Here is a 15804-nt window from a genome sequence, read left to right on the forward strand (position 1 = left end):
TCTTAAATGCAATTGTCTTAGAATGTGTTTTCATACCACACAGTCTTTTAGGTAGTAGCAGCAGCATCTCAAAGTCCAATAACAGTGGCTTGGAAGCTACCTGCCTAAAGATTATCTACCATCTAAAAAGGAGCTAAGATTACCTTCCTTGCAGAGTTTATTTAAATCTTATGATAAGCAAACAATCGACAGCCACTGAAGAGTACAGCTCCCTCCCCAAAGCAGAAAAGGGGCCCACATTCCTCCTGTCAAGGCATCTTTTCTAATTACATAACAAAGCAGGCAATGAGAGATCAAATAGAGCTTTTCTCCAAGCTTTCTTTTATTCCCCCCACAGTGAAATTGTGCTTGTTAACCAACACTGTTGGCAGTCTGACTGGTACCCGGGGTCAACTTGCCTGCTTTGTTACTTGGCTGGCTTGCTTCTCTGTAAAGTGCCGGTGCTGGCTGATTCTGTGAAATAGCTCTCCCCCTTCCATCATCTCCATTACAATTAAGAGCCGAGCCCTGTTTGAAAGCATTTGATTTTGTTAAGTTAAAAAAAAAAAAAACTGAAACATCAAGTAGCTAGATACTTCATCAACAAAACATGTCCTAAGTCTAGTCCTGCCAGCCCCTTTGAGCTGGACCCCCTGTCACTACCGGCAGGACACCATGAATAAGGACTAACCCTGAGCTAAAGGCTTCTAAGATGCCAAAAGAAGTAAAACAATTAGTTTTGAAGACAATGGTCCTTTTGAAGATTCTATACGTGTATATGTATTTTAGGGAAGCTATACTGAAAGCATATTGAAAACAGAATAAGACTTTGTATAGGCTGAGCTGTCTTTGTTATTTATTCGTGTGTGTGTGTGTGTGTGTGTGTGTGTGTAGGGGGGGCGTGGTGTGTACTCGCACATTGTGTGTGTGTGTGTGTAGGGGGTGTGGTGTGTGCACGCACATGCGCGTGTGTGTGTGTAGGAGGGGCATGGTGTGTGCACGCACATTCTCTCCCTCCTCGTCTCTATTCTCCACCCCTACTCCACTAGTTTTCCATAGGACCCATAGCATGCCCAGCAAGACAGTCAGATAGGGTTAAACAGCTACTAAATAAAAGCAAAAATTCCTATGTTGTCCAAAAAAAAAAATCTGAATTTTGGTTACCATTCTTTGATATAAATGCTTCCACCTTCCATCCAAATGCTTTCACCAACAGAGCACAATTTTAAGAAATAATCATTTGATTTCCCGTTTTTCTTTACAAATTCATATTTTTCCACCTGGAAAACTCCTGCACATCTCCTTCAAGTCCAAGCCCAGAACAACCACGCTAAGACGCCTCACCCCCCAGCCTACAGACAGCAGCTCTCCTCCTCTGTAAGCTCAAAGTATTTCATGCGTGCCTGTCCTTGGTCCCTACCACACTGCTAGAGTGACAGGTTCACATCTCAGTCCCCTTGGTACTGAACTCCCTGGAAAAGATTTAGAATGACACCCAATGGTGTCACACTCAATGGACTTCCCAAGCATTTGGAGGCTAAAGGAATGACATTGATCTCTTCCTTTAAAAGGAATGCCAGACTAAGCAATAAAGGCCTTTTGCCATATCAGCTTCAAGACATTGCCTAGAATATTTGGTCCCCTTTTCTAATTTGAAATAGAATCTGTTTAAACTCCACATGATATGCTTTTTCAAAAGAGAAATTAATCATATATAATCGGGGATAGCGGGGAAAGGAGAGTGAGTGAAGTACAGACGAAGCAAGACTGGCAAGGAGTTAATAAATGCTGAGGATAAGTGATGGGCACTTGGGGATTCAGTACATAATTCTTTTACAAATGTTTGAAAATATCCAAAATAAAAAGTAAAGAAGAGAAGAAAAAGAAAGAAGGAAGGGAGGGGAGGGAAGAGAAAGAGAGCACAAAAGAGAAGATCCCACTACACCTTGGCTTACCCATGGAGAGGTGAGCAGGTGACAGTGACCCTGTGTAGTCTTACCTGGGGCTGGACTCATGAGGAAACTGTACACTGTTAGCAAACACTTCAATAATTTGAACTATATTTGGGTGTGTGGCACACATCATGTGCAGACGTACCTTAAAGAAGAACAGAGGAAATGCTTCTGTACATAGGGGAGGCCAGCATTTTCTCTCCAAACTCCCCCACCCCATACCCCTGCCAAAAGTGACCACACTAGGCCTGGGCATGAGCCTATTATGTAAAAAACCTGATCATCTGGAATGACATTAAAAAAAAATGCTTTCATATACAAATTACCTCCTTAATGCTCTTTCCATGAAATAAAAAAAACCTCACCAACAGATGTATTTTCTGCTGTCCTATTACCAAATGAAAAATTCATCTTATTTCAGAAATTATTCATATATCTCTAAGCAAAAGAATAAGTCCTTCATTGCATATAATTAACATGTCATCACCACATCCAAATAATTTTAAACAAATGCCTATTACTGAAAAACTAGAAACATATCTTCAGAGTTCTACAGCACCTTTTCAATATATCATTCACTAGAACCTTCCTCATACTATTCTATCTCCACCCTTTTAGGACCTTTTCCAATAAGTAAAAGCTAAAGTAAACCTGACTACTTCGGAGTACAAGAATCACATTAATTGAAAAAGAACAAGAAAGAAGTGGTTTGAAAGGAAGCAAGACTCTATTCATAGCTTTTGGTATTGATGGATGAAAGACTGCTTTATAATAACAACATGAATAGGGAAAAGTAAGTATGAACATAAAAAGAGTAAGTATGAACATAAAATTCTTTGTGCATTTCTGTATTCTCTCTAGGAAGCTGCCTTACTTGTAAAAAGAATAAATTCTTAGGCACTTCAAATATTTAGGCAAGTCAAGGCAATAAAGGTTCATACCTCATTTCTAGCTTTTGGACGATCAAAAAGAATTTTCAGTGCAAACCGTTCTTGCGTTGATTTCTTCACACAGACTCTAGATTTGAAAGAAAAAAATTCAATCAGAAATCATCTATGTTACCGTAAAAACTAATCTAACAAGCTGTTCTTTGAGAACTGTACTTCTAATCAAAAATATATCCAGGCACATCAGAACAAACTTGCCCCTAGGGTTAACAGATGGAAAGGCAGAAAGAGGCATCTCACCCACCCTCCACAGGCCTCAGACACGGGAAATCAATTTGAGGCTGGTAAAGAAAGAAAAAATGGCCTCTGCTGGTGACAAGTGACTCACACAGCGCCTCCCTGGTATCAACATCTTAAATGATCCTGTCACAGACCATGTCACTTAAATACATTTCTACATGGATGAGAAAAAGCCTATCATAAATACTTCGACTTGTTAAATTAAGACTATTTCACAAATCTGGAACACGTAATGCTTCTAACTTTATGTGTATTATGAATGGCCCTTTTTAGAACAGTTTTGTCATGGTGTGCAGCCCACTATTCTTGCCTGGAGAATCCCAGGGATGGCGGAGCCTGGTGGGCTGCCGTCTATGGGGTCGCACAGAGTCAGACACGACTGAAGCGACTTAGCAGCAGCAGCAGCAGCACATGGGTCTCTTACCTAACTGGACCACTAATTCCAGCTCCCAGCTTCTGAGTCCAATTGATATTGTATTCTTCTAAAATGGAGCTTTCCTATTAAAATAAAAAGGGAGGAGGCAGAGAATGATTCTCCAATTAAAAGTTGAATAGTTAGGCAGAGATGGAACAACAGAAGACCGTAACAGCTCAATATCTTATTGATACCTCCTGAAAGAAGCTGGTAAGTAGAGCTTTGTGAAAGGCTATATAATTAGACATTTCACCTAAGTGACTAGGCTAGGCACTGTTTTCCAACAAGAGAAGGCAAAAAACTTGGGGGTGAAAAGAAATTCTTCAGCTCATCTTCAAGATCCATGTGAGTCAATCCTCGTTGCTGGTTTTGGGGTGTTTTGGTTGTCGTTTTTTCTTCTTGAGTGTGGAAGATACCCTTTCAAAACTACTGAGGACTTATTTCTTCAAATGGTCAAGTGGATTTTCTAAGATTCTAGAAAGACTGGTCTTATAAATGCTGCTATGCCACAGAGGCCTATATCCTTAACTGATCAAATTGGAATAACTGAATAAACTAAAACTTATTAAGTTCAAATAAAATAACAGTAAATATCATAGTACATTTATTTGGTTTTCAAGTGTTATTTTGAACACAAAGACATACATTCATTGTATAACTATATTCTTTATAGTTTTTTAAAAATAGATTCCAATAGCTTTCCATAGTTCCATATAGAGCTCTACAGCCTAAAGTTTTTATGGAATTCCTGTGTAGTCACTACATACTGGCGTTTCCCAGGTGGCTCACGGGGGTAAAGAATGTGCCTGCAATGCAGGAGATGCAGGCAGACGCGATTTCAATCCCTGGGTTGGGAAGACTCTCTGGAGGAAGTCACCGCAACCCACTCCAGTATTCTTGCCTAGAGAATCCCATGGACAGAGGAGCGTGGCGGGCTATAGTCTATGGGGTCACAGAATTGGACACGACTGAAGCAATTGAGCATGCACGCACACACTATATACTGAGCTTCTGTTGCCATGTTTTTAGGCAAGGAAGTCATACATTTAAACTGTGGTAGAGTAAAATTCATTTTTCAGGGTTCCATGGGCAGTACTGAAAACCAACTGTAGACCTTGAGAAGTTAGGCCAAAACTCATGAGACTTTCAAACTGTTTTGTTGCAATGAAAATCTGATAGACTATAGTTAGCAACAGAATCCTGACTCCCAGGTCTAGCAACAGGACATCTGTCCATGTAACACAAACGCACTGAGCAATTAGGAAGTGCCAGACACCAGGCTAAGTTCAGAGATGAAAACAGAGCTTCTATCCAGTGAATATGTAAATGTGTAAAACAAGCTGAGAATAGTCTTCATCTCCATACCTTTCTGCTGCCAGTTTTTTTCTTTAACACTTATTTAGTTGCAGTGGATCTTAGCTGTGGCACACGGAATCTTTGATCTTCACTGCTGCATGTGGGATTCACGGAATCCCCGTTAAAATCCCAACACACGTTTTTTTTTTGGTAGAAACTGACAAGCTGACTCTAAAACTTATTTGGAAATACAAAGAACTTGAATAGCCAACTTAATTTTGAAATAGTAAAACCAAGATGGTTCTCATGCTACTCAATTTGACAACTTACTATAAAGCTTCAGTAATCACATCAGTGTGGCACTGGCACAGACAGTCATATGGATCAATGAAACAGAAAAGGGAATTTAAAAAAATAAAACCAAAAGAATGAAAAAAAGAGAATCCAAAAAATAAACTCATACACTTATGACAACTGATTATCACCAAAGGTGGTTCAACAAGGAAAAGATAATGTTTTGAACAAATGATCCTAGAACAATTCCATTTTGGAAAAGTTTTACAGCTCCTTAAAAAGTTACTGTACTATCCAGTAATTCCACACCTAGTTATTTCCCAGAAGAAATGAAACATTATGTTCACAAAAATTTGTATGGACAAGTTTTATTTATCATTTTATTTATAATAGCTAAAACCTGGAAACAATCCAAGTGCCCATAAAGAGATTCCTCAAGAATAAAAAGGAGTGAACTACTAATGCATACACTAACATGAATGAACCTCAAAAGCATCAGATCAGATCAGATCAGCGGCTCAGTCGTGTCCAACTCTTTGCAACCCCATGAATCGCAGCACGCCAGGCCTCCCTGTCCATCACCAAAGATGATGCTGTGAAAGTGCTGCACTCAATATGCCAGCAAATTTGGAAAACTCAGCAGTGGCCACAGGACTGGAAAAGGTCAGTTTTCATTCCAATCCCAAAGAAAGGCAATGCCAAAGAATGCTCAAACTACTGCACAATTGCACTCATCTCACATGCTAGTCAAGTAATGCTCAAAATTCTCCAAGCCAGGCTTCAGCAATATGTGAACCGTGAACTTCCAGATGTTCAAGCTGGTTTTAGAAAAGGCAGAGGAACCAGAGATCAAATTGCCAACATGCGCTGGATCATGGAAAAAGCAAGAGAGTTCCAGAAAAACATCTATTTCTGCTTTATTGACTATGCCAAAGCCTTTGACTATGTGGATCACAATAAACTGTGGAAAATTCTGAAAGAGATGGGAATACCAGACCACCTGATCTGCCTCTTGAGAAATTTGTATGCAGGTCAGGAAGCAACAGTTAGAACTGGACATGGAACAACAGACTGGTTCCAAATAGGAAAAGGAGTTCGTCAAGGCTGTATATTGTCACCCTGTTTATTTAACTTATATGCAGAACATCATGAGAAATGCTGGACTGGAAGAAACACAAGCTGGAATCAAGATTGCCGGGAGAAATATCAATAACCTCAGATATGCAGATGACACCACCCTTATGGCAGAAAGTGAAGAGGAACTCAAAAGCCTCTTGATGAAAGTGAAAGTGGAGAGTGAAAAAGTTGGCTTAAAGCTCAACATTCAGAAAACGAAGATCATGGCATCAGGTCCCACCACTTCATGGGAAATAGATGGGGAAACAGTGGAAACAGCGTCAGACTTTATTTTTCTGGGCTCCAAAATCACTGCAGATGGTGACTGCAGCCATGAAATTAAAAGATGCTTACTCCTTGGAAGGAAAGTTATGACCAACCTAGATAGCATATTCAAAAGCAAAGACATTACTTTGCCAACAAAGGTTCGTCTAGTCAAGGCTATGGTTTTTCCTGTGGTCATGTATGGATGTGAGAGTTGGACTGTGAAGAAGGCTGAGTGCCGAAGATTTGATGCCTTTGAACTGTGGTGTTGGAGAAGACTCTTGAGAGTCCCTTGGACTGCAAGGAGATCCAACCAGTCCATTCTGAAGGAGATCAGCCCTGGGATTTCTTTGGAAGGAATGATGCTAAAGCTGAAACTCCAGTACTTTGGCCACCTCATGCGAAGAGTTGATTCATTGGAAAAGACCCTGATGCTGGGAGGGATTGGGGGCAGGAGGAGAAGGGGACGACAGAGGATGAGATGGCTGGATGGCATCACTGACTCGATGGACGTGAGTCTCAGTGAAAGTCAAATACATAAGACTACATGTATATAATTTCAATTATTTGGAATTTCTAGAGAAGACAAAATAATAGTGACAGAAAGCAGATCAATAAAGTTGTCTGGGGTGGGGAGTGAGTGTACAGGCTGACCACAGTGAGGCAGAATGAACTCTCAGGGGAAGTGGGGAGTGTATGGAAAAATTCTAAAGCTGGATAGTGAGGACAGATGCACAACTCTAAGTTTAGTAAAAATGACTGAATTATACACTTATCTTGGGTGAACTTTATCATATGTGAATTATAACTGAAATTTTTTTAATGTTTTTTAAAACTACGGAAATGAATTTTTATTAAGTTCATCAAATATTAAAAACTGCGATATACAACAGAAAACAAATATGTAAGGCAATTTCTAATCCCATAATCCCCAAACGCTCATTATCCAGGTTTAGCTAAGTGACCTGGGAGTTCTGAAGTCACGGGCTATGGCAGGAGAGACAAAACTGAGAAGACAGAGCCTATGGTTGTAGCCAGCTGGCCTTATCCTAAATATTTAAGAGTAATAGGATGAGATCTTAAAGTCCAGTCAGCCCATTCTCAGGTAACGAGGCAGCAGAAGTTTAAATGTTGTAGTGAAAACCCAGGAAAATAGCTTTTCCAGCTGAACTCTAGAGGTCTCAGTTCTCACCAAATGAGGGACAACCTCAAAAAACCAAAACAATGAATATAAGACACCACAAACCAAAAGTTTTAATTGATGTGATGCTGGCTTGCTTCCAAGGAGTATATCCTATTCAGTACTGGTTGTTAGATATTTTCAACTTCACTAATTGCTGGGAGCCAGCGTGAGGAACTCCGCCTGTGGCAAAGGTCATGAGGAAGGAGGCTCGGCATACGCAAAGGCGGGATCGAGCCTCAGGAGTCCCCCTGGATATTCTCGAGCATTTACCCCCAAAACCAGAGTCTGCCTACTTTACTGCTTTGTGCTGTCACCTCTGACTTTACGGGAGGCTGTCCCCCACCACCATCTCGCTCTCTCTGAAAAAGAGTTAACTTACAGCTCCAGTTAATAAAGTTCCTGGGCATAATAGGAGTGTTTAAATCCAAACCCCTCAGATGGCTCTCTAACTTGCCTGACCAGTTTACCCGGACTCCTACAGCTATGCATACGATTGTTTACAGTCTCCCAACCACGAGAGGCACGGGAAGCTTAAGATATTCAAATAGCTTAGAGCCTCTCGGAGAGTTAGAAGCTGTCAGAATAAAACTAGTAAAAGATTTCATTGATGAGCCAATGCTTGCTGCCAAGTCTCAACATCCCCTGTATTGTATCCTTGAATGTGTATTAATTAATATAGTTGGTATGTAGAAAAAATAAGGAGTGGCCTTGGTGTTAGCAACTTTAGACCCTTAAGGTAATAAATTCTTTCCTTTGTTGTAAACCCACTGCACCTCTGCCCTATAGGAATGCAGCTTTATCTAACACCTTAGGAGGATGGCGCCAAACTTTAAAATAATTACTCTTAGAGAAAATAAATCTTACGGTTGACAAACCTTTGTCAGAGTCATAAAATGTTAATAGGCCTTCTGGCCAGAAGATGATGTAAATGACCTAAACCATTTGTATACAATAAGTTTGCAGAAAAGAAATGCTGGTTTCGATAAGGATCAAAGACTGCTGACTTTGCATGATTTCACACCCCCTATTATCCTCTATGTGCAACTTATGGTATAAAAGCCCCTGTTGAAAATAAAGCTACGGACCTTGCTCATCGAAGCTTGGTTTCCCCATGTCATTCTTTCTTTCAACCTCTGGCTGAGTTCCCATCTGGAGCGCGGAGGCCCGCCAAGCTTACTAATTTTGCCTGTGCTTCTAGGATCCGACCGGGGAGGCCTCAGTGTCTCCTCTCCCATGGGAGAACGGAAGGACACCTGTGGCCTACGTAAGTGGTGCAAACTTCTTGTCTCGAAGTTTTATTGGTTTTCCACGTAAACCAAGTTACTCAGCCTCTTTCCTCCACTGAATTTTCCTACTGAGCTATCCTCATTCTATTACTCTTTATATCTTTGATTAATATTTAATTAAAGCCAGTGTACTCGCTGACGCCATCTCCCCTTTGAATTCCCTGGATCAGCCGGGGCTGGACCCTGGCCCCGGCAACCAATCTGTATTAGGTTGAACACATACAATTGGAAGATTCACCAGTGATCTACTAATAAGTACAAGAAGAAAAGCTTAAAAAAAAGTAAGAAAATCAGGTTGGACAATAGTGACCAACTGAAGAAAACTACATACAGTTCTTTCTGAACCATTCTTAAGTTGCTATGAGCTAATATCCATTGGGTTCTTACTAAATGTTAGATATTATAAGTACATTTTTATTAAATTCTCAAAAAAAAAAAAAACCCTGAGCTGGGGAGATTTTTTATCCTCTTCCTATGGATGAAAAAACTAAGTGACAGAGAAGTAAAGTGACTTATTCAAGGACACAGCTAAATGAATGGCGAGGCTGAGATTTCAACTCATGAGTCAACCTGGAGAAACTACTATAAGCACTCAGTAACACTGCTTCCCCATTTATGTATTTGCCCACTAGAACTATGTATCTCTTCTGCTCAAAACTCTCTCAGATTTCCCTTTCTACTCAGGGTCAAGCCAAAGTTCTTGCAACGGCCTAAAGGCCCTATGTACTTGAGCTTCTGGTTACCTGGCTCCAACATAATCTATACTGACCCACTGCATTCCAGTCACCCTGTTGTTCCTGGGTCACAGGAGACCTGCACCTACCTCAGGGCCTTTGTATCTTTTGTTCCCACTGCCTATAATATTTTTCCCCAAGACAATGGAGGTTTGCTCCCTCATTCCCTTCAAAGCTTGATACAAATGTCACCTCCTCAGGAACACCTTCCCTGCCCACCCTTCCTAAAATAGCACTCTCCACCTTTTTTAATGTGTGCTCAGTCACTAAGTTGTGTCCAACTCTTTCACGACCCCATGAACTGTTGCCCACTAGGCTCCTCTTTCCATGGGATTTCCCAGGCAAGAATACTGCAGTGGCTTGCCATTTCCTCCTCCAGGAGATCTTCCCAATCCAGGGATAGAAATGTGTCTTTTAATTATAATCACCTGACAATGTTTATTAACTAACTCCACCATCTAGATAGAAGATCTACAAAAGAGGGACATCTAGGGCTCTTGACTTTGCTTCACAAGTGCCCAACACAACACCTTGCACAAAGCAAATAATGCTAGCTGAATTTAAAAACCTGCCAAATGTATTTTGATTCACAACCCAATCATATAACTTTAGGCAATACATGATGCTATACCAATGAAATCCAAACCAAAAGAAAAAAAAATGTATCTATCAAAGCAGTCTTTTGGATCCTTTAATTCTATCATTTAAAATCTGATATTTCTTAATGTATATGTTCTGTCTTGATGCCTCCTTTAAAAGGTGAATTTTCTTTGAAATGACTGATGACTTCTATAAACTTTGTAACCCCCAAAATTGTTAGAAGTGGAAGTTCTTAATTAGTTATTGGTAGTAGTGATTGTGTCTTGATGGGGAAAATAACCCCGAGTTGCCCATCCCTCAAGAGAAAATGAAATTCCTAAATGCACAGATTTGACTTAATACTGTAAAATAAGTAAGTAATAAATATCAAACTTTAAGCTTCCGTGTTCAATTTACATAAGAAACTTAATTTCCTCAGTACAGCTGAATGGTAACTTTCTGACTCCTAGTGACTTACTGCCGCAATGTTTGCCTGTTTAAAAAAAGTAAAAAGCAGGGTTTTTTGTTTTTTTTTTCAAAATTTTATTTGGGCCACTTTGGAACACTCATATTTGCCTTTTTTTTTGTTTGTTTGTTTGTTAACAGAGCGGTATGTAAAGGACACCATTAGCTCCTCCTAAATAAACTCAACGCCCCCCAGGAGAAGGAAAAGGAAACAGGAAAAGGGGAGGAACCACACGGAAAAGTGAAAACAACCTATTTGCCAAAGGGCAGGTTTTGTAAGGTGAAGCACCTCCTGCTGAAACTGCAGATTTCAAACAAATCTGGAGCGAGGGGTAAGATCCAACTCTCCAAGTGCTGTTGCAGCAGATCACCTGAAAACAAAATCTAATGGTACTTGGGGAGTGATCGAATAGAGAGTATCAGGGCGCCCTACGTGCTACTCCCATCAGGTATCTCCACACCACCCACCCTCCATTCTAGGGAAGTACAAATCACATCCCGCTTCAAGCAGGTAAGTCGGAGGGAATCGGACGTCCCTCCCGCGCCCTCCACAAACCCTTTGCTCTCAGCGCTGTAAAACGCAGTCCACGGAACCCAGGAGTTGGAACCCACGGAACTGAAAGCCGGAGTTGCTGGAATCTCTAAGTTCTCTCCGCTTTCTGAGGCTGAAGCCGAGAGGAATGCCAAAGAGACAAAGCGGGGAGGCATCTCCCCCAACTTACCTTGATGGCTTTCTCCATATCGCTCTCCGACATGCTCCGCGGGGCCCGCAAGGCCGGGAGCAGCGGAGGCTGCGCAGCTGCCCGATCCCACCGCAGCCGGGGGAACAAGGGGCTCAGCGCTCGGGGCCCTGGGTCTCGGGGAGACGGGCAGCAGCCGCCCCCAGGGACCTGAGGGGACGAGGGCCCCGGGGCCGGCTCGGCTTCGGCAGGCGGCTCTAGGCTGGTGGCGGCAGCAGCAGCGGCTCCCGGGAACAAGTCTTTGTGCTGGGCCCCGCGCGGCCGCCTCCCGGCCTCATCCCCGGCCGGGGAGGCAGGCTCCCGGGGCAGGGCGAGGCGGGGAAGGCCCCGATCAGGGGCGCTGTGTCGGGGCCTCGCGGGGCCGCCGCTTAGGTCCGGGTTCGCCAGGTCCTGAGGAGGAGCCTGCGCCTCCGCCTTCGCCGCCGGCACCGCCGCGAAGCCGAGGCCGAGCCCGCCGCCGCCGCCGCTGCTTCTCCCGCTGCCGCTTCAGCACCACACATCGCCGGGACACCCGCGCCGGGCAGCCCGGCCGGCCGCCCGCCTGCCGGCGCTGTGCCCCGCCTGAGCTCTGGGCCGCCCCTCCTGTCGCCCGACTTCGTGTCCCCACGGCTCCACGCGCCCCTCGCCGCGGTCAGCTGGGGTTTCCGAGCCGCCCGCGAACCAAGCAGTCGACTTGCAGGCGTCCGCCAAGGCCTCCCCAAGGTGGCGCCACACCCAGGACAGGCCCCGGGGCCCTCCGCAGCGCTGGCGCCGAGCTGATGACGTAAAGGGGTCAGGGGCCGGCGGGGCGGGGCTACGGGCCCTCACCAGCTGACTCTGGTGCCTGCGGGTGGCACTACAAACTAGTTTGTCCCTGCGCAGTGGACAGGGCTTCTGGCGCGGGAACTGCCCTACGGAAAGATCCGGAGATAAACGACTAGTGATGCAGGCTTGGAAACTGAGGCTCCGGGCGGGTCAGGCGGTAACAAGAGTTCTATATATAATAATAGCAATAATAGTTATATATATACGGTGCGTTTACTTTACGTGAGGCTCTTTTCTTCCCTTAGTTTGTCTCATCTTTATAAAGTAGGCATTTGGCCCTTTGAGCTAAGTGTGTTCTTGTTCCCTGTTAACAGGTGAGGTAACTGAGGCTGTCAGAGAGCGAAACTCATTTGCGCACAACTGCGGACAGCTGAGAAGTGGTCAAGTCGGAACTGGGACGCAGGTTTGTGCTCGTTACTCAACCAACACAGATGACTTTTTTTTTTTTTTTAATGCCTGGCTCGAGAAAACGAGTAATCAATGAAAGCCGGACACTAAAGCCTTTGCCTATCAGCATCCCATCTGCGGACCAAATGCTGAACTGGGTGCAGGCCCTCCCTCTCTGCAGCCCCTAGGCTCTGGCGGCGGGGAGCAGCCTACAGCTCATGGGGTTGGCCTGGGGGCTCTGGAACCAGCTCTGCCGCAGGGGCCCCCCAGATCTCTGACCCCAAGGCTCGTTCGCTCCGCTCTTCCTCATGTCGGCATTTAGCTGGGTATCTTTCCCTTTCGGAAAGTGGAGTAGCCAGCAAATTCAGGCTCCCATAGCTCCGTGGGAGAGAGGAGGGCCTCACCAGATGCGGCTGCTCTTCTGCCAAACCTCTCCTGGGCAAGGGGTGGTGGAGATTAGGGGTCGGGAAGGTGGAGAAGCCAGGCTATACCAACAGCCTATCAAAGAACCTTGAAAGAGTATTTGGTTAATCACCTCTTGGTGGTTCTTCATTCATTCACTTATTTACTGAGCACCGCTGTGTGCCAGGCCTACTCGACCCTGGGGAAAAAGTAGAAAAAAGACACAGTACCTGCTCATGGATTTTTTTTTTTTGAGAAAGAGCAGCAGAAACTAAAGAAAGAAAAGCACAGTTTGTGGATACTAAGAAAGTAAACAATGCTGAGGTAAGAGAATTAACTGGGTGTCAGGACTTTTAAAGTAGAGGATCAGGAGAGGTCTCCCAGGTGGCAACCCTGATGCTGAGACCTCGGATAAATGAGAAGGAACTGTCTATGGAGATCCAGGTCACTTTCTGGGCAGATGAAACAGCAGTTGTAAAAGTGTTAAAGTAGAAGCTAGGTAAACGTGGTCAAGAAGCAGCTCGGTCATTGTAGCTGGAGCAGGGAGAGTAGGAGAGAGCAGTAAAGGATGAGGTCGGAAAGGTGAAGAGGGTTGTATCATCTACGCCAGCGGTCCCCAGCCTCTGGAATCTGATGCCTGACCTGAGGTGGAGCTGATATAATAATAGAAACAAAGTGCACAGTAAGTGTAATGCGCTTGAATCATCCCGAAACCATCCCCTCTCCCCTACCCTGGTCCGTAGAAAAATTGTCTTCCTAGAAAGTGGTTCCTGGTGCCAAAAAGGTTGGGGACTGCTGATATACACCTTTAGGGTCATGATGAGAACTTTGGATTTTATTCTAAGCCACTGGAAGGTTTTAAACTAAAGAGGGGTCTGATCAAATTTATGTTTTTAAAGATAAGACTCTGCTGTATGGAGAATTAAATATGGACAAGTGAAAGTGGAGACGTGAACAGTTATTAAGAGGCTGTTGGAATAGCCCAGATTATTATGATGCTTGAACTAAGACAGTGGCCATAAAGATAAAGTAGATTGGTTTATGATGTTTTGGAGGTGGAATTGAAAGAACTTCCTGAAGAACTCCATGAGGAAGATGAGAATAAGAAACAAATCAAGAATAATTTTCAGGACTTCCCTGGTGGTCCAGTAGCTAAGACTCTGAACTCTGAATACCTCAGGCCCGAGTTCAGTCCCTGGCCAGAGAACTAGATCCCGCATGTGGCAACTAAGACCCAGGGCAGCCAAATAAAAGCAATAAAAATAAATACTTTAAAAAAAGAATAACTTTTAAGAGACCACCTTATGCAACTTGCATAGATGGTGGTGCCATTCAGTGAATGAAAGACTTGATGAGAGTGAGAAATCTAGAGTTCTTTTTTATCTGGTTAATTTGAGGTTCTTGAGGAATGTACCAGAGAATTGGACACATAATGGGATATATTTTGCGGTGCAGACATAGTGTCCTCTTTGTTGGCCATACACCTACAGGACATTCTCCATCCCCCATAAAGTCGGTGTGGCCATGTGTCTATGCTCTCCCCCAGTGGAAAGTGAGCAGAAGACGATGTGCACATATCCAGGCCTGGCCTGGAAAATCTGTCAACAGATGCTCTCACTTACTCTGCCAGCTGGAAGATGATGACCAGGTTCTGGAGAAGGCAAGACTTTAAGAGGGAAGATACCTGGATGGAAGAGAACTCTGCCCTGTTGATCTCAGCATCCTCTCAAGATTGTTATATGAGAGAAGAAGGAAAAAAAAATCTCTTGTGTTGAGCTTTCATGTATTTACAGCTTTTTGTTATAGCAGCTTTGCCTGTTGTAACACAAATAAGAAAGTGATTCTGCAGTGAACTGTGGGAGAAAATTTTGAAATGACTTGGATTAACATTATCTACGACAGTTAGGAAATAGAAGGTGCCTTGGTTTCTTTGGTTCTTTCAGTAAGAATTTCTCAGGTCCCTCTCCGTGCCAGGCACTGTGCTACATAGAGATTCAGAGATGAGGTCTGAGCCGTACGCATTCTGAGTCTTGCAGCTAAACTCAACATCTGTCATCTGCAGATGTTGTCCCTCTATCTAGAAACTTTCTCTCCTTGGCACACAGAGGCCAATTCCTACGTGTTCTTCAACCACATTCTAAATATTAATTCATCAGAAAGACTGGGCCTAACCCTGGTTGCCGAGGACCAGCCCCGGCTGATCCAGGGTATTCGAAGGAGAGACGGCATAGGCGAAGATCAGGAGACAATTGCTTAATTAAATGTTAATTAAGGATATAAAGAGTAATAGAATGAGGATAGCTCAGTGAGGAAATTTAGTGGAGAAAAGCGGTTGAAATAAGGATAGCTCAGTAGGAAAATTCAGTGAAGAAAAGAGACTGAATAAAATTCCAAAGCAGGGAATTAATGTCACCTACGAAGGCCGCAGGCGTCCTCCCGTTCTCCCGAAGGAGAGGAGACACTAAGGCCTCCCCGGTCGGATCTTAGAAGCCCAGGCAAAATTAGTAGGCTTGACAAGCTTCCCTGCCTCAGAGGAAAAATTCAGCCAGAAGGTGAAAGAAAGAACGACATGGGGACACCAAATTCCGGTGAACAAAAGGAGATACTTTATTTTCCAAAGCAGTTTTATACCTTAAGTTGTGCATAGAGGATAATGGGGGAAGGGGTAGAGGCATGCAAAGACAGCAGTTCCTGATCCTTAGCGAAGTCAGGCTTTCAAAC

The 15804-nt window shown here is 43.6% G+C and overlaps 2 protein-coding genes across 6 annotated transcripts in view; one reads left to right on the forward strand and one right to left on the reverse strand.

Annotated features, from left to right (window-relative positions):
- Positions 1-2827, forward strand: part of TMEM116 (transmembrane protein 116) — a 136640-nt gene extending 133813 nt beyond the window's left edge. The window contains exon 12 of the mRNA XM_059875980.1: positions 2550-2827. The gene's annotated coding sequence lies outside the window, so the exon portion shown is untranslated. The remainder of the gene's footprint in view (positions 1-2549) is intronic.
- The window catches only part of MAPKAPK5 (MAPK activated protein kinase 5), a 33659-nt gene extending 21459 nt beyond the window's left edge, over positions 1-12200 (reverse strand). For 2 of the 5 annotated variants that reach the window (XM_024977368.2, XM_005217897.5), the window contains exons 1-5: positions 11473-12200; positions 3543-3616; positions 2873-2948; positions 1979-2076; positions 399-507 (exon numbers count right to left, since the gene is read on the reverse strand). In XM_024977368.2, the coding sequence (XP_024833136.1) occupies positions 399-507; positions 1979-2076; positions 2873-2948; positions 3543-3616; positions 11473-11505 (390 nt within the window). In that variant the 5' untranslated portion in view covers positions 11506-12200. 5 annotated transcript variants of the gene reach the window in all.
- Between the last annotated feature and the right edge of the window lie 3604 nt (positions 12201-15804).

Source organism: Bos taurus, chromosome 17, assembly GCF_002263795.3.
Source record: "Bos taurus isolate L1 Dominette 01449 registration number 42190680 breed Hereford chromosome 17, ARS-UCD2.0, whole genome shotgun sequence".
Classification (NCBI taxonomy): domain Eukaryota; kingdom Metazoa; phylum Chordata; class Mammalia; order Artiodactyla; family Bovidae; genus Bos; species Bos taurus.